The sequence below is a fragment of the Mirounga angustirostris genome, unplaced genomic scaffold (genome assembly GCF_029215605.1).
Source record: "Mirounga angustirostris isolate CCGP_5_RB_7025 unplaced genomic scaffold, mMirAng1.0.hap1 SCAF_17, whole genome shotgun sequence".
NCBI lineage: Eukaryota > Metazoa > Chordata > Mammalia > Carnivora > Phocidae > Mirounga > Mirounga angustirostris.
The window spans coordinates 42,552,344-42,570,034 of record NW_026991725.1 but is presented as its reverse complement, the minus strand read 5'-3'; the positions used below and the strand labels follow the sequence as shown (position 1 = coordinate 42,570,034).

Sequence of the window (17,691 nt, the reverse complement as noted above, 5' to 3'; positions counted from 1 at the left end):
CTCACACCACATCCAGTCTAGCAGGAAATCCCACTGGAGCAGCTGAAATTATATGCAGAATCCCACAGCTTCTCACTAGCCTCATGGCTACATTGCCCCGGTTTGTGCATCACCTCAAGTAGGCCTCCTCTGTCTACCCTTGACCCTTCAACGTCAGAACCAGAGTGATCCTCCTAAATCTGAGCCATGCGTCAGCCCCAAACCCTCCACTGTCTTCCCACACCCCTGAGAAGAGCTCAAAGTCAAGATCACCGCCGCCCCCTGGCCGTGCACAGCATGGGGTGTGGTCTCTCTGCCCTCAGGTCCAGCCTGCTGGCCTCTGGCTGCCCCTAGAGTGGTTTCCTGACCTGCTTTACCCAGCCAGCTCACTCCCTTGCCACCTTCAAGCCTGGACTCAAATGTTTTCTCGAACTACCCTACTTAACACACACACCCCCCCCCCCGCCCGTGCCCCACCAGTGCCCTTTCTCTCCTTTATTTTCTCCGGAGTATTTATCACCACCTAACACGAGCTATCTTTTTCATTCATTTTGTTTATCATGTGTCCCTCTGTCCTCCCTCAGGAGGCCTGCTCTGTAGCCTTAGCACCCAGGGCAGGGCCTGGCCCATAAAAGATGTGCGATATTATTCGATTATTAGGGCATGTGAGGTGAGTGAGTGATCACAGAGCGTTGGGCAGTGCTGGGATCCCTGAGCTTAACTGCATCAGGAGGAGGCCTTGCCCAAGGGTGCACTGCTGCTGTGAGGGGCAGGCTCCATGCCTGGCTACTTGTGGCCCTCGCCCCTCGGGGCACTGGCCTACCTGTTGCTTGAGGGCCAAGAGCCGGTCCAGGTCGGCCTCCAACTCGTCGATGCTGGACTGCATTGTTGACAGCTGTTCCTGCTTCTCCAAGAGGGAGCTGCTCAGGTTTTTTTGAGTTTCCTCCAGTTCCAAGATGGCTTTGGTGCACTCCTCGGTGGCCTGGGAGATAGACGGGACCGTCCTGGGACCCTGCCTCCTGGTTACTTAGTGGGCAGAGTCAGGCTAGAAGGATACAATCTGGGGAGGATCCCCACGAGGGCAGAAGGAGTCCCTGCCCCTCAGGAACCAGGACCTGGAGGGGTGAGTCCCAGTGAGACGCCAGGGCCCAGGTAAGCCCACACTGCAGGCTGCTCCCCAAAGGCAGGCATGGCTGGGAGAGAGAAATGGGGGTCCCCTGCTTGAAGCAGGTCTGCCTGCAAGGGCACAGGGACCAGGGGCAGCTGGGCAGCTGCATGCCAAGAGTGGGAGCAGGAGATGCCTCGGGCAGGAGCTAAGGCCTCGTGGGGTGGGGGGTGTTGGGGGTGGGAGTGGAGGAGGCCTGGCTCCATCACAGTGAGGTAGGGCAGCCGGGGCTGGTGGGGAAGCAGCTGGTGGGATCCAGTGGATAAATGAAGTAGAGGTGACAGAGTGACTCTCAGGGTCTAGCTGGGGACATGGGAGAATTTGGGATGTGCAAAGGGCCAGTCTGTGCACAAACGCTGGCAGTCTTGCTGGGTGTGTGGCACGTGGGGGAGTGTGTGGCAGGAGGACTTGGATGCATCCCACCTAGAGCTGGAGCTGAGCGGGGGTCGGGGAGGGCAGGGCAGAGGTGGCAGCTGGGGAGCCCCGGGGTGGAGAGGAATGGACATCATGAGTGACCGGCATGGCAGAGAGGATTGGCCAACAAGGACCAAGAAAAGCCATTCTGCTGCCCCCAGTAATTTCCAAATGAGCAGTTGGGTCAAGCCTGTCATTTTCAGTTAATCTCTCCCGGTACAGAACTTAGACCTTCAGACGCTATCCCAACAGTCTCCATGTAATCCTCTGGACAGCTCCACAAGGTGAGTACCCATTTCACAGGTCAGGAAGCTGAGGCACAGAGCTGTCAGGCAACATGCCCGAGCCTTGAGCGGAACAGATTGTCTGGAGCCCAGTGGGGCTCCGAGACCAGGTTCTGTCTCAAGTGAGCCTTCACCTACCCGGGAGGGGGTTACTGCTCATATTTCCACCTGGCAGAGGCAGAAACACGGGCTTTGAAAGGTCCTACATATGCCCAAGGTAGCAGGGGGCTGAGGGAGTCTGAGCCAGAGCCCGGCGACGGCCAGGGGAGTGGGTGCTGGGCAGGGCACACACCACATGCTTGCTGATACGGCCTAGTGCACGAGGATGTGGACCCTCCGAGTGCCCATCAGCCTGTCCCCAGCACCCAGTCAGGGTCAGAGACACAGGGACTCACACGTGAGCCATGGTTCAACACGCTGTGCGTCCCTGATGCCATTTCTGTGAGGTGGTAAGGGGCTGAAATCTGGCCATCTTGGCCCTGGGCGGCACTGCTCTGTGTAGCTCTTCTGTTAAACCCAAGACAGACTTCCAAAGAAAGGGCCTGTCGTAGCCCGGCCCCCCTCAAGGGCCCAGTGACAGCCACTGCACCTTTACCCAGAACCGGCACGTGGGTCATGGGGCTCAGGCCCAGAGGGTGCAGGGGACAGCCGGCTTGTCTGGTTCCAGAGCCAGGCTCCTTCTACCCGCAGCGCCCCACTGCCACTTCTCAGCCTGGTAAAACAGCCCCACACGGCAGCCCTGACTCCAGCTCTGGGAATGGGGGCAGGAGAAGGGGCAGTGCTGAGAAACAGGCTGGAAGGACAGTGTGACCAGGTCCACGGCATGCTCCCCCCTTGTCGCAAGGCCCCCACCTTGTGAATGTCCCTGATCTTGCGTCGCAGCTCTGTCTGCTGGTGGTGGAAGTCCGTCCGGGTGAGCAATTTCTTGTCCACCTTGGACTGCCCCTTGGCCTGAGTCGAGATGGTCTCTCTGCGGGCAACGGCCAGCTCCATGTCACGGATCATCTTCTCCTGCTGCTTCAGCAGCTGCCCATGCCTGACCTGGGTACACAGGGCAGAGGGGCCGTGAGGGAGAGTGGCCAGCGCCGTCTCCACCAACTCCACAGACCCCTGACCCGGCAGGGAGACAGCAAGGGGAACGTGCCCGAGCACAGAGGGATCTGGAGCCATTGCCCACTGGTCAGAATGATTTGAAGGTCCATGTAAAGAACACACAAATGGGGAAACTAGAAACTGTCAGAGGCCAGGGGAGGTTAGCAGACCGAGGACTGCCACATGCAGCCTGGGCAGGATTCTGGAGCAGAAAAGAGACAGTAGCCAAGAGAACAGGGACACCTGTACCAACGTTGATTTCTTAGTCGTGGTTTTGGAAGATGGTGATGTGAAGGGTCTGTGGGACCAGGGCTGGGGCCTGGTTGTCAAGGAGACTGACTGTAAGGGCTACATGAGGGCTTTCTCGAGTGCTAGGAGTGTCCTGTCTCGGTCGTGGGGGCAGAGATGTGGGCCCGGGCTAAACCCATCCAGCCAGACATTGAAAATAAGTACATCTCCTTGTGTGTATGTTCTGCTTCAGTGAATCTGATTCAGAATAAAAAAGGATAAACAGGCAGGAACCCCCAGGTCAAGATGGTGGTGGGAGATCTAGCCCAGCCACGTTTAAAGTCTGCAGTGGTGGGAGCCCAGGATGGGGACGGCACAGATGGGGTGGGGGGCTGTTGTCAGCTCCACGTTGGCTCAGCAAACAAGCACAGATTATCTGGGGATGCCAGCATGACTCACGCCCCAGCTGAGAGAACAGGGATGGGCCCCTATTTAACGCCATGTCCAAAAATTAATTCCAGGTGGATTCAAGACCTAAAGACGTGCAAACATGTGCAGAGAACTTGGGAACATATTTGTGTCACTTCAAGCTGCGGGGACCATCTTGAGCAATCCAGGAAACCTAGAAGCCATGCAGAGAGACAGACAGGCCTTACAGCATGCATAGTAATGACCCCATGAGTGAGGAGAGACCCAGCGCAGAGAGCGTGAAGGCCAGCAGCAGAAGAGGGAGAACGGGTGGGACAGGTGTCCAAGGTGGGGCTTAGTAACCGTGATATGCAAAAACTCCCTAAAATTGCCAAGAAATAAAAAAATGGAAATAGGAAATTGAGGAAGTGCACACACACACACACACAGGCACGTGCTCAATACCCCGTAACAGAAAATGTGGAAGTATGAAGCTTCTAGAAGAAAACATAAGAGAAAAATCTTTGTGACCTTGGGCCAGGCAATGATTTCTCAGATGCGCCACCAGAATGACGCACAGAGAACAGAGCTGGACCTCACCCACGTGAGGAGCCTCAGACGTGTTATGGGGAGTGAGAAACGCCACACTCACAATAATAATTCATGCTACGGGGTCTGCTTCTGTGACATCCTGAGAGTCGGGGACAGGGACATGGGAAGCGGAGCCCAGGAGGCACGAGGGACTTGAGGGTGACGCAGATTTGGGTATCACAAAGGGGGGTGGTTACGTGGTTGTATGTTTCTGTCACAGCTCATGAGATCGTGCCACCAAGGGCTCAGTTAAACACCTCAATTTAAAAATAAAGGCTCTTGGGCCAGTGACACCCAGAGGTGCCCAGGCTGTTGGGACACAGCCGTCCTCGAGCGCCTCCTGGAGAAGTGATCTGTGGGGCTCTGGTCAAGAATGTACACTCCTCCGCCCTGTAACCCCACTTTTGGAGATCTAACCTACAGGATACAAACAAACCAACCCCAGTAAGAAAGGATATTATGGCAAGCACGAGGAACCGGGACAATCTGGATTCTGATCACCCTGGGAATGCTCCGAGAAGTTAGGATAAATCCGTAGGACGTTCTGTAACTGTTAAAACCGGGCTAATGTCCATATTGTTTTTTTAAAAAATAAGTTGCTGAGCTATACGTACAGATCCTATTTTTGTGAAGGACAGGAAGCAGCAGGGAGTCGCGGGTGGAGGGACGGCCACACCCGTGTGCGCATGCGCAAGCGTGTGTGTGTGGGGGGGGGGTCTGGCCTGCTGCGGCCAGCACATGTGGCTTCTGTGGTTTGAAAAGTCAATTGAGTGGAGTGTTTTAAAGACTTATCAGTAGCATATGCATTTGATCAGAATTCCTCTGAACTCCATGGACAGAGGGGTCCTGATTAAAAGCGGCATTGTGGAAGTGATGCCCGCCTGATTTTACTACCTGCTCTTACTGTATCCTAAGGCTCAGAGAGAGCCTTGATTTAATTACCAACCTTTTTTTGAGGTAATGAAATCCAGCTCAGGACGGTGGAGAGAAAGCGAGGCTCCCAGGGAAAAGACGGGCGTGTTCTTTGACCACGTTTTACCGGGCGAGACACCTTTCCTCGACAGTGGGGTGTCTTTCCCCAGCGGGTCGTGGGATTCAGGGGTCCCCACCAGCCCTCAGAATCGTCAGAGTGCGCTGACTGCACGGGGCGAGGGTAAAACAGTGTCTTGCGAAACACCGCGCACATGACTGTGTGTGTCTTGTGTCTGTGATCCTGTGAACCCAAGTGGATGGACCCTGGACGGGAGGTCGGCAAGAAAACAGCCCACAGTGCTTGTGCTCTAAGTGCCCTTCCCGGGGAATGGTGTCCATGCCACTGGCCAGGGTGGCCCGTGGGGTTCCCGGGGGGCCCACCCCCAGTGAGGCCAAGCCCCCCAGAGCCCCCACCCACCTTCATCCTGTGGATCTCCGCCTTCATGGCTCGGATCTCTGTCTGGCCGGTCTCGGAGTCCACCGATGCACGCATCTCTTTTGCCAGCTGGATTTTTTTCTCCCAAAGCATGATCTGGTGTCTTTAAAGGTGGGAGAGGCAGTGTGAGAGCTGGAGAAATTAAGGAGATTTCCTTCTGATGCTTCTGCGAGCTCATGCTCTAAGGACTCGCTCCAAATCGAGACCCACAGTGGACAGCTGGAAGGCAGGTGTGAGCAGAGGCTGAGCGCAGTGAGCTCGGGGCAGCTCAGAGCAGGGGGCCGGGACCTGGGACCCTCTCTCTCTCTCTCACTTAGCGTGTTTAAATACCCAGGCACTGAGTGAAGGGCTCGACTGTCAGACACAAATTTCCCCGTTCTGTGACCTGCAGGTCAACATAAACCCCTGGGCCCAGGTGCTCTCTCAAGTTCCTGCCAGCCCACCCAACCCAGGGCGAAGGGGGCTGTCCCACCCCAGTCAGTGTTGCCATCATGGAGTCGCGTGGTGACGTTGCGGGGGACAGCTACACCGCGGTGCACGCAGCGCCTACGCCTAAAGCCACCGGAACTCTGTGCGTCAACTATACTTCAACTAAAAGAAGTTCCCATAGCAGCAAAGACCGATGCCAGCGCCCTGGTCTCAGTGTTTGTGTCCCGCCCTCTGACGCCCAGCGTGATGGTGTTTGGAGGTGTCACCTCTGGGAGGTGCCTAGGTCACGAGGTGCAGACTCATGAATGGGATCTGCGCCCTTAGAGAAGAGAACCCACAGAGCACCCGCGGGGACACAGGGGGAAGCCCGCGCGACCCAGAAGAGGCCCTCACCCACGCAAGCTGACCCCTTGACCTTGACCAGCCTCCACAGCCGTGAGCGATACATTTCTGTGGTTTATAAGCCGGGCCCCTTCCCTTGCAGCCGCCTGGACAGGCAGCGGGCTCAGCGGAGCTGGAAGGAGCCTCGCGCGGGCTCTGACGCGCCCACGCGGGTGGCTGAGCAGCCGCTCCCATTGGAAATGTCGGTCCACGGGAAATATATAGACCTGCTTCAGAGGGCAGCATAGAGCACAACCCCATTTTTGTTTAAAAGGCAAGCGGACAAGGAAAGTATATGCATCGTGGTTTCCCGGTGAAGGGAGGGGCTTGGAATTATGTGTGATTTTCCTCATCTGCTTCGCACACATTGTTACAGTTTCGAATGCTACAGTTGGGGGTGGTTACTCGTACAGCCAGGCATCATAAAACTAAAATAACTTTTAAACACTTTATCCTGAAGAAAGCCACTCAAGGGGACGCCTGGGTGGCTCAGTCGGTTGGGCATCTGCCTTCGGCTCAGGTCGTGATCTCGGGGTCCGAAGATGGAGCCCGGCATCGGGCGCCCTGCTCGGCGGGGAGTCTGAGTCTCCCTCCCCCTCTGCCTGCCGCTCCCCCTGCTCCTGCGCTCGCTGGCTCTCAAATGAACAAACAACAACAACAACAACAACAAAAAGCCACTCAATTTCCCCTGAAGACTGGGCAGGCGAGGGCGGGTGGCTGGAACCGAGCGGTGACACGGGCCCTTCGCTGGGACCCGCCCCAGTGTGGGCTCCAGAACTGGCCCGGGCAGCTGTGGGTGGGCGGTGGGCGCCCGTGGGCTCCGCAGGCGCGGAGACAGTGGAGCGGGGGCGGGGCCGGGCACTCACTCCGCCTCCACCAGGTTGCTCAGAGTGGCCGCCTTCTCCTCCTGCAGCTGGTTCAGCTTCTCCTGCATCTCGATGGTCTCCCTCTCCGAGGCCTGCACGGGACGGGGTGCCGCCGACTGCGGGGGACGCCGGGGGACGCGAGGACCCGCACGCGCGCCCGCCCACCGTGCGCCCTCCCCCCCGAGTCCGCGGAGCGCCTGACCTTCAGCGCGCGCACGAACTCCTTCTCCATCACCAGGTTGTCCTGCTGCAGCCCCTCGGAGCTGCTCCGGTTCTTGCTTATCAGCACGTTGAGCTTCTTCAGGTCGTTGTCCAGGTCCTTCATGTGGCGCTCGATCTCCTTTTGCTCCTTCTTCTCCTGAGCGATCTTGTCTGCAGCAGAGGGGACGCGGGGGTAGCCACGTTCCCAGAGTAGCCCCCACACCAGTCAGGGCCCAGCTGGGCCAGAGGGAAGGGGCCTCTTCCTGGCCGCTCCGTTCCCAAAGCCTGGCCCTTTGAGGCAACAGAAAGGACCCTTGTGTGGACAGCCAGCAGGTGGGCGGGGGGGGGGGGGGGGGGGGGGGGGCGGCGCGCGGGATGGGGGGGCAACCCCCCTGCACTGAGAACAACCTGTGGGGACATGGCTGGTGCTCACACACTGGGTCTCCAGGAAAGGCGGGCCCCGCCCAGCTCAGGGGCAGGGGGCAGAAAACAACCATCCTAATTGCCAAGAGGGGTTTGGGCGCCCCCCAGGGCAGGCCAGAAAGGCAGCAGGGCCTCTGGGCCTGAGGTGTCCAGGAGGAATGGGCCCCGGACCACCAGGCAGCATTTCCCATAGGGCCACATGGCCGGGCTGACCTGCATGGATCTCTGGTCAGAGACCCAGGTGGGACCAGGTGGGACCCGGATGCCTCAGTGGGGGGCCATGGGGGTAGACGGCGGCCAGGAAAGGTGTCCATCTCCCTCCTCCGGGTACCCTGGCACATTAGAGACCCCTGGTTTTTACACCACCTGGGGCAAGACAGGGGCTGGGGAGTCTGTTGGAACAGTTTTCTAAGTTCAGCTGGAGAGGAAGAAAGCTTCTCTTCCCAAGGCCCTGAGTTTGAGGCGTGAGGTGTCCCCTGTCTCCCTGGGAAGAAAGCTTCTCTTTCCACAGCCCCGAGTTTGGGGCGAGAGGTGTCCCCTACTCCCTGAGCAGGGGAGTGAGCCCCCAGGAGCTGCACCTTGCTGCATGTCTGCATTTCCAGCCCAGCTGCCCTGCCCTCGGCAGGACGGTAAACCTTCCGTGCCCCTCTGGGAGCACCCCTCAGTCTGCGAACTTAACAAATCCAGTATATTTTCTCGATATTTCCGCCGTGCTGGCGACGGGGCTGGTGGTCAGGGCAGTGGCTCATGTTACACAAGGCGCTGTGAGCCTGTGGTTTGCTCTCACGGCCTCGTGCAGGGTAAGCGTGGAGCTCCCTCCCCGGGAACTGGGCCGGAGGAGTCCCTGCAGACGCCGGACGCTTACTTTCTATCCGCAGCTTCTTCTGCTCCAGGATGTGCATCTCCTTCTTGAACATGTCCAGAGACACCAGCTGTTCCTCCTGCTCCTGAGTGACCTTCACCATCTCTTGCTGCAGGCGGAGCCAGGTCACCTGGGCCTGCGTCACGTTGGTGTTGTGCTCTTCGATCAGCTTGGTCAGCCTTTTGATTTCAAGCTCTAGAGGCCCCACTTCTTCCCCCTAAAAGTGATATTCACCAAAAAGCAAAGCGAGCCTCCTTGTTTTCAAAGGTCTGCTTTCCAGGGGAGCTGAGAAGGTCCGGGACCCCACCTGAGATCATGCATCTGTGTGAGGACAAGGGGGCATTTCCTCGGGGGCACTAAGGGTCCCACTGTATGCCCCCGACCCGCTGTGGGAGATATGGGTCTCAGGAGGCCGGTGGCCCCCTCCCCACCACGCCACAGCCTTGTGAGGCCAAGGGCAGGGTTGGCAGGCCTCTGTCCCTCAAAGGGGCTTTGCAAGTTTTCTTTTAGGGGCAGACCGTCACGGGCCAGGGCTTGACCATTTGGGCTGCAGCTTTGAGAGGGCTCTGTGGTGCTCAGGGTCTACCTAAAACCGTGCCCAGCTGACCATTTTACTCCTGGACTTGAAGCCCATGGTGGTGCCCCCTCGTTAGGGATACCTGGGTAACCTATAGGACTTCAAGCCTCAAACTCATCAGATCACTCAGAGCAGCGGTCAATTCCCACCCGCTGCCTTTGCTTGGCAAGAAAGAAGAACATTTGGTGCCAGGTGAAAGTTATATGGTCAGATTCCAGGGGCCACCAATAAGGCTTTATTGCACACACCCATTTACTTATCACCTGCCTTTCTGGCCGTGACAGCAGGGGTGAGTAGCTTCGGCAGAGACTGACCGGCCTGAAATATTTACTATCTGGACCTTGACAGGAGAAGGTTCACAGGCAGCCCCTGACTTGGGGCATTCCGCGCTCTCGCCATGTCACCCATAAAAGGGGTGGGGAAAGGAGTGGCTCTATTCCGTGGCACAAATACCAACCAGGGGCAACCTCTCCTGGCCCGGAGGTCTTACCCCCAGCTCAGAAACCATCTGCTCCAGCTGCTTATTGAAGAAGTTGATGAGGCCTTGCTTTCTCTCAATCAGGATTGTGCGCCTAGAGATCTCGTTCTCGCTGCTGGTGATGAGGTCATTGACCTTTTTCACTTCCTTGTCGAGCTCGACCAGTGTCTTCTGGTGCATGTCCAGCCTGCAGTTGGTGTTTGTGATGTCCAGGGTGGTCTGAGCAATGTCGCCGTCAATTTTGGAAAGATGTGTCACCTGCATTAGCAAAAGGAAACATGTCTGAACATTCTTTTTCCCTGGGGGGCTCTAAATGAGCTGGCTGGCCTCTCATTTCCTTGAGCATCTGCCACAGGTCCGCCTCTCCTTCCTTCTAGTCTTTATAAATATAACGCCCCCCCCCCCCCCGCCTTCTGCCCAAACCAAAGACAGGATCACACTCTACACATATGTTTGTAAGCCACTTTTTAATGAGCTCAATCTTGACTTGTATGCTCATTTCACTTTTAGTGGCCGTGTAATAGTCCCTTATACTTATAACCCAGGAAGCGAGTCGTGGTTGTTGTCAGCAGTCCTGCTTCCGTCCTGTCCCACAGTTCTGAATTCAGTGCCCAGGGGCTGGTCTAGACAGCTGGTATGTTTTGGTGAAGGAAACGGATTCCTTCCTCTCTGGGCTTGCAGTCTATCACCAGTGTTCCTGTTCTAAGTAATGCTGTGGCAAGTTCAACCTGTCTCTTTGCCAGGACCGTCTGGGATAGCCGGGTCTTCACAGGGGCTCCCACCTTCCTCCTTGCCCCCCATGCTTGCCGCCCTACGGGGGCTCCCGTTCCTAAGTCTCTTTTTGGTCACCAGATGGACCAGCCAGCCTCCCTGGACTCCCTCAGCTCTGCTCCTGGACTGTTCACTCTTATTGAGATACTCTGGCCTCTCCTGGGACATCAGTTCTGCTCCTGCACTAACTTGTAGACCCATGGTAGACCCGTGCCTGCCCTCCCTCTGAACCCCAGTTCCAGATCCCAGGGGGTTTTTTGAACAGTTTGGAAAAAGTATCCCCTTTAAAGAGCTAGACTTGCATCTCTGGGGCAGTCAATCATAATGGACAAATTTGTGGGACGAAGATTCTTTACTGCCCTCTGCTGGACATTGGTGGTAGTGTGTGTGCCACTTGCCGGGGTGGCCCGGGGCCTGGGGGTCTGGGGGTCCACGAGTGCAGCCTGGCAGAAGGACTGGCAGGTGACTTCACACACACCATGCTCCTTATCTTCTCTGGTACAGCACGGGCCCCTAGTTTTGCTCCCAGCAGGTAGTCTTGCCCCCACTTCCCAGAGAAAGGATGAGTGGGACGCCCCCAGCATCAGACAGGACCTCCCAAGGAGACCTGGCTGAGCACAGTCTTGGCTCCAGCCCTGTCTCCCCACTTCCTTGCTATAACCAGGCCTGGAGCAAGCTGCCCTCCTCCCAGGTGTCCAGGAGGGATGGGGCGCCTCAGGGTGCCGGCCAGGTAGACAGCAGCCCCACCCCCCCGGAAGGACAGGTGAGCCCCCCAGCTGTGTCAGCTGAGCCTCCTCCTGGCCAGTATCCACCTGCCAACAATGGCCATCAATCGCTGACATGCAGGGGCACGGCCTCTGACTCCCCAGCCCCTTTGTTGTCATTGTAATGAACGGTTAGATCTAATCCTCCAACACCTGCCAGGTGTCTCGTACAGGGAGAGAGTAAAGGTAGAGCCAGGATCACGCAGGAGCAGGACTCATGCTCTTAACCGCAGGCTGGGAGGGCCCACACCCCTTCATCTCCCACCCATCGGATGGAAGCTTCTGGTGAGCTGGAGAGCAAGGAAACGTCCGTGTGGTTGCTGCTACGTGCAGGCAGGCCGAGCGGGCGCCTCTCCTCCTGAGCCTTGAGGGGCGCCCTGGGGCAGGCCGTCTGCTGGGAGGTGCCCTAGGCCTGGTGCGGGCCACGGCAAGTGGGCCCACCGAGCCAGGGGACACTGGGGGGGGGTCACACCACGGGACGAGGCAAAGAAACGATTCAAGGAAGGACACAGGGACCCCTGACCACAGCTCAGAGCAAAGTAAGACCCCTGGGAGAGCAAGAGAGAGCTCTTGTTGGAGGAGGTTCCTGGGCCGGGAACCTGTGACCCTGGGTTTCGGGCATAGCAGCTTGTCCTCAGAAGTGTGGACACAGATGTATGGCAAGCATGTCCAGAGTGGAGTTGTTGATAACATTTAAAGCCTATAAACACCTTGAAGTGTCTAACCAGAGAATTTTCAAGCACAATACATACATTTGCATGATGAAATGTCATGCAGAAAGGAAAATGTAGGTTTTTGAGGAATATTTCACAGAAAATGTTATGTTGAATGTGGCCAAAAAGTAAAATAAAACAGTATCTGCTCAGTGAGAAAATCCGTGGAGTCCCACACTTACTGTGTGTCATATTTCAGTAAAGTGAATGAAAATGGATTAGAATAGACCTGAAAACTGATACATAGTAAGAGTCCCATGTTGTTTAAGGCGTGTGCGCGTGAGCGTGTTCCCGGGTGTGCTTGCACGAGTGGGTGAGTACATTTGTATGGGTCGGCTCGTGTTCACATCGGGATGTTTATATGTGTGTGGTTGCCTGTGTGAGTTTGAGCGTGTGTGTTTAGAAAAAGTTCCAGAAGGAAATACACCAAAATGTTGGAAGAGGTTATCTCTGGACGGTGGGATTATAGAGGTCTCATTTTCCTCTTTATGCCTCTGTATTTCCAGGTTTTCTACAATTAAAAGGCTCGCTTCTACAACGAGAACCAAGTGGGAAGTGAACAGACCGGCTGAGCGCCCCTGGCTCGCCCCGGCCCAGGCGCCCGGCCCTCGTGGCCGCAGCGGGAGGGAGGCGTACCAGGTTGGTCTTTTGCTTCCGGAGCTTCAGGATGATCTGATGGAAGTACTTGGTCATCTTGTTGGAGGTCATGTGCCCCTGCAGCTTCTCCAATATGGAGGCGTCCATCCTCCGCCTCAGCTCTAGCTCGTGCCGGATGGTCTGGTGGACCGACTGCAGGTCGCCCATGGTGGCCGCGTACTCCTGGAAAGGAAGGGGCAGGGATGGCGCTGGGGGGGGGGGGGGGAGGGAGGCCGCGGGGACGCGCCCTGGATGGGCTGAGGGACACGGTCGTACCACTTGGGCCTTGCCCAGCGTGTCCTCCGTGTCCTGCAGCACCAGCCGGTAGGTGTTGAACTCGTTCTGCAGAGCCTCCTGCTTGGTCAGGCACTGCGTGGTTAGTTTCTGCATCAGGTTGGCTTCTGTCTCCTCGCGGTTCAGGATGCCCGCCAGCTTCTCATTCTTCTCTTCCTCCTTCATGATGGATTTCTTGTAGGCCTCGATCTCCCCGTCGATGGATGTGATCTGGTGCTGGCATTCGCTGTCGGGATTGAGAGAGCAAAGCTGGGTCGGCAGAGCACTCATGCATGTGGCTGTGCCCGCTTGCGGGGGGCTCCCCCAGTGGAGAGGGATGAGTGGGAACCCAACCCTTACCAGTAGCCAATCTCGACGACTGCTTCCTGACACAGTCACAGAACCACTGCCCACTTTGAGTCCAAGCCTAAGACTCTTCTAAGACAGAGAGTAAGGGAGAAGGGCCAGAGGGGCCAGGCGTCGTCCCAGGGGCCAGATCCGCCCACACTTGCTGGTCAGGGGAGCAATCCAGGAAAGGGAGTGTGCTATTCCAGTTTCATACGCGTGAGCACTGGAGCTCAGAGCCCTTGAGCGGCATGCCCAGTGGCCATAGTGCGTGGCGTGGCTGGGAGGAGCACCCGTGGGCATCACTCCAAACTCTGTCCTTTCCCCTCTGCACACTGGCTGTGCGAATACCTGTAATTAACGTCAAGTCAGACAGACAGGTGCTGGAGAGTAGAGTTTTCCTTTGTGTGTGAGACATTGTTTCCCCCACATTCTGAGACGTCCTACTGCTCTGCTCTAAAAAAGCCTTTCTCCACCTCCAGTATCTTATCCTTTGAATAAGTTCTTATTGAAAAAATCAGAAAGTACTTTCTCCTTGAACCGGAATAACACCTTCCATATTTTTCTCATGTCTATCCCCAGGCCTTCAATTCTCTTCCCCAAGCAACCAGTTATTTCTTAAATGTCTTTCCAGATCTATTTCATGCTTTTATAAGCATTATGTTTGTCTGTGTCTATGAAACAGTTACAAATAGCAGCTTAGTAGATCACGTTCTGCACCTTACTTTTTCTTGTGCTATCTTAAAGATATTCAATAGCAGTGCACATAAAAATCTCCTCGGTTCTTCTCAATGACCAGATGGTATTCCAAATGATGACCGTGCCATAATTTAAGCCTCCTCACTGATACACAGTTAGCTTCTTTCCAGTTTTCTGGCCCTTTTTCCCCCTAATTTCAACAGTGTAGCAAAAAACATCTGTACACAGTTTTTAAAAGATACCGGGGAGATATGCCATGTTTATTCAGCAGAAGACTCAATATTGTTAAGGCGTTAGTCTCCCCCAAAAGATCTCTAGACTCAACGCAATTCTAATTACAATCTCAGTAAGTATATTTTTTTCTAGAAATTGACAAACTAATTCTAAAATTTATATATGGAAACCTACAGGATCTCAAATAGCCCAAATAATTTCGCAAAAGAAGTACAAGGCCTCCCAGGATCTGATTTTAAGACTTTCTATAAAGCTGTAGTTATCAGGACAATGTGGTATTATCGGTGAAAGAATAGCTAGATGGAAAGAACAGAATCAGGAGTCCACAAATAGACACACCAACATGCAGACACACACGGCCAATTGATATTTGACAAAGGTGACACGGTACTTCAATGGAGAGAGGACAGTCTTTTCAGCAGCGGTGCTAGGATTGCTGGACACAGGCGTGCAAACAGACCGAACCTGGGTCTCATGCTGCGACAGGCATTAACTTGGAATGGGCCATGTACCCACATGGAAGAACTTAGCAGGAGACACAGGAGGGATCTTCATGACCCTGAGCCAAGCAAAGATTTCTTTGAGTGGACATAAAAAGCATGAGCTATGAAAAAAAATTAATTAATTGGGCTTCATCAACATTTAAACCTCTGCTCTTCCAAAGCCACTGTCGTGAGAATGGGAAGACAAAGCCACAGACCGGGAGAAAATATTTTCAAAGCACACATCTGAGAGAGGACTTGTATCTAGAATATATGAAGAACTCTTGTAACTCAATAATGAGATGAACGACTCAATTTAAAAATGAGCAAAAGACACTTCACCAAAGAAGGTATATGGGTGGCAAATAAGCACATGAGAAGATGCTCAACATCATTAGTCATCAGGGAAATGCAAATTTAAACCTCCATGTGATACCACGACTCATCGACTAGTGGCTGAATTGAATGGCTAAAATTAAAATGATTGACAATACCAAGTGTTGGTGAGGACGGGGGAGTAACTGGGAATCTCACCCACTGTGGGAGGGAATGCAAAACGGAACAGACCAAATTGGGAAACACATTGGCAGTTTGTTATAAAGCAAAATATGCACGAACCAGCAATCCCGTGCCTGGGCACTCACCCAGGAGAAAGGGAAACACACGTCCACACCAAGACCTGTACAGATTGTCATGGTCTGTCTGTCTGTCTGTCTGGTAGACTGTCATGGTAGCTCTACCCATGACACCCCAAAACTGGAAAAAAAAAAACAGGGAAATCCATCAACTGGTGACCCGATGAACACAGTGGTGCACTCTTCGGCAATAACAAGAAACAAACCACTGATCTCGCACCATCCCACGTGGGGATGAAACTCAGAAGCAGCATGCCGAGTGGAAGAAGCCAGCCGAGGAAAGATGCACACTGTGTGATTCCATTTACCGGACATCCTGGGAATGACAGGGCTGGCAGGACAGAAAGCAGATCAGTGTTCACCACGGGCTGGAGGTGGGGAGAGGATACTGACTTGGGGACGAAGGAAACAGCCTTTTATCTTGAGGGCACCGGGGTACTTGCCTCTGTCCATCTGCCAAACTCACAGAGCTGTGCACCGAAGAGGGAGAGCTTTTGTACATAAGAAATCTGTACATAAATTAGCCTCAATAAACCCAACTTAAAATGAAAAAACTACTCATTTTCTTTTTTAGGAAGTAACAGCCTTATAAATGTCTAAAATTTGACAATAAAAATAAGACGACCAATTTAAAAAGACACAGTCACAAATTGCATGACAGAAGTCTGAACACGCGGTAAGACATACGCACAGGAGAAGAGATGCCTGTGAGTGCCCAAAATGCTAATAAATTGTCATTGTCACCAAAGGAAAAAGACAGTGGTATTTGTAAACCTTTTTCTCTGTTTTTCAGATTTCCTAGAATGTGATCACTTATCCTCGATAAAGATTATTTTTAAAAAACACACTTTAGTGGGGCACCTGGGTGGCTCAGTCGGTTAAGCACCCGACTCTCCATCTCAGCTCGGGTCTTGATTTCAGGGTTGTGAGTTCAAGCCCCGAGTTGGGCTCCACCTTCAGCGTGGAGCCTACTTAAAAAAGAAAAAAAAGAGTTTCATGAAGGGAAAAGATCAAATGCTGATAGGTCAAGTAACATGAAGACTGAGAATTGATCACTCAATTTAGTCAATGTATATGATTTAACATGGTTCCTGTAGAGTGGAAGGGATGAAACTTGATGGGATTAAGCTCAAGAGAGATTAGAAAGCGTTTCTGGGAAAGGTCTTCTTTCTCCCTAGACATGGAAGACAAACCCATGGAGACCTTGGATATTCGGGCTGCCATCTTGAAAAACAAGCCCTACTCTGGGCTCCATGCTGGGCGTGGAGCCTACTAAAAAAACAATAATAATTACAAAAATAAATGAAATAAAAATAACACACTTTAAAAACTTTGTTGATCAACAGATACTAATAGAAAATAAATGGGATAGGGGATGCCTGGGTGGCTCAGTTGGTTAAGCGTCTGCCTTCGGCTCAGGTCATGATCCCAGGGTCCTGGGATTGAGTCCCGCATCGGGCTCCCTGCTCTGCGGGGAGCCTGCTTCTCCCTCTGCTTCTGCCTCTCTCTCTCTCTGTCTCTCATGAATAAATAAATAAAATCTTAAAAAAAAAAAAAAAGGAAAAGAAATGGGACAGACACGGATGGACTCTAGGACAAGGCCCACAGGTTGGGCCTGATCCAGTCAAGGGCTGAGAGGGAATCTGCTTGGGGGTCTGGAGGCCCCTCGGCTACAGCTCAACATCCCGGGGCAGTTATTAGCTCTGGACCCAGTAACTGAAGCTGAACCACACGCATGGGTCCAATCTCCCCCAATCGGTCATGACAGTGCCCCCGCGGCACAGGGAGACCAGCAAGAAAGCGCAGACCAGAAACGTTGGGGCTTTTGGCCCAACGTGCAGCTCATGGACGAGACCCATGGGGGCAATGTTATGATGCCCCCCACCCCAAGCACTGGGAGATCAGATTGTCTCCTAAGAGTTAAATTGTAGACTCGGCATCGATGCAGAGATCCCATCGTCCCGACAAAGAGACTGCAGAATTTGGCTGGAACCTGATTGAGGGCATCATGTTATTGGGAAAAATCACACAGGTGTCAGAAGGGAAGACGGGGTGGGCGGGTGACGGCAAAGGGCCATCAAGGCAGAGGCAAGCGTGTGAGTGGACTGCCCGGTGCTCTGGAAGAAGCAGGAGGCTGGTGGGGCCCGGGGCCTCAACACTCCCTGAGCAGTGACCCGGTTATCGCCGGCCTCATGTTCTTTCCCACGGGCGACACTCTGCCGGCCCAAGGATCAAGCATTAGCCCCTTTGGTGCTCACATTTCCTAGCAGACACGCATAACTTGGCAGCGTCTGGTGGACCCAATCCCTGCGAGCCGACCCTGAGGACACAGACGCACTCACGACATGATAGC

At 54.3% G+C, this 17,691-nt stretch overlaps 1 protein-coding gene across 1 annotated transcript in view; it reads right to left on the bottom strand.

Annotated features, from left to right (window-relative positions):
- CCDC40 (coiled-coil domain 40 molecular ruler complex subunit) overlaps positions 1-17,691 on the bottom strand; it is a 40,809-nt gene that overhangs the window by 640 nt on the left and 22,478 nt on the right. The window contains exons 14-22 of the mRNA XM_064583337.1: positions 12,947-13,190; positions 12,671-12,853; positions 9,799-10,044; positions 8,735-8,948; positions 7,448-7,617; positions 7,246-7,337; positions 5,552-5,672; positions 2,695-2,883; positions 803-961 (exon numbers count right to left, since the gene is read on the bottom strand). Coding sequence (XP_064439407.1) covers positions 803-961; positions 2,695-2,883; positions 5,552-5,672; positions 7,246-7,337; positions 7,448-7,617; positions 8,735-8,948; positions 9,799-10,044; positions 12,671-12,853; positions 12,947-13,190 — 1,618 coding nt within the window. The remainder of the gene's footprint in view (positions 1-802; positions 962-2,694; positions 2,884-5,551; positions 5,673-7,245; positions 7,338-7,447; positions 7,618-8,734; positions 8,949-9,798; positions 10,045-12,670; positions 12,854-12,946; positions 13,191-17,691) is intronic.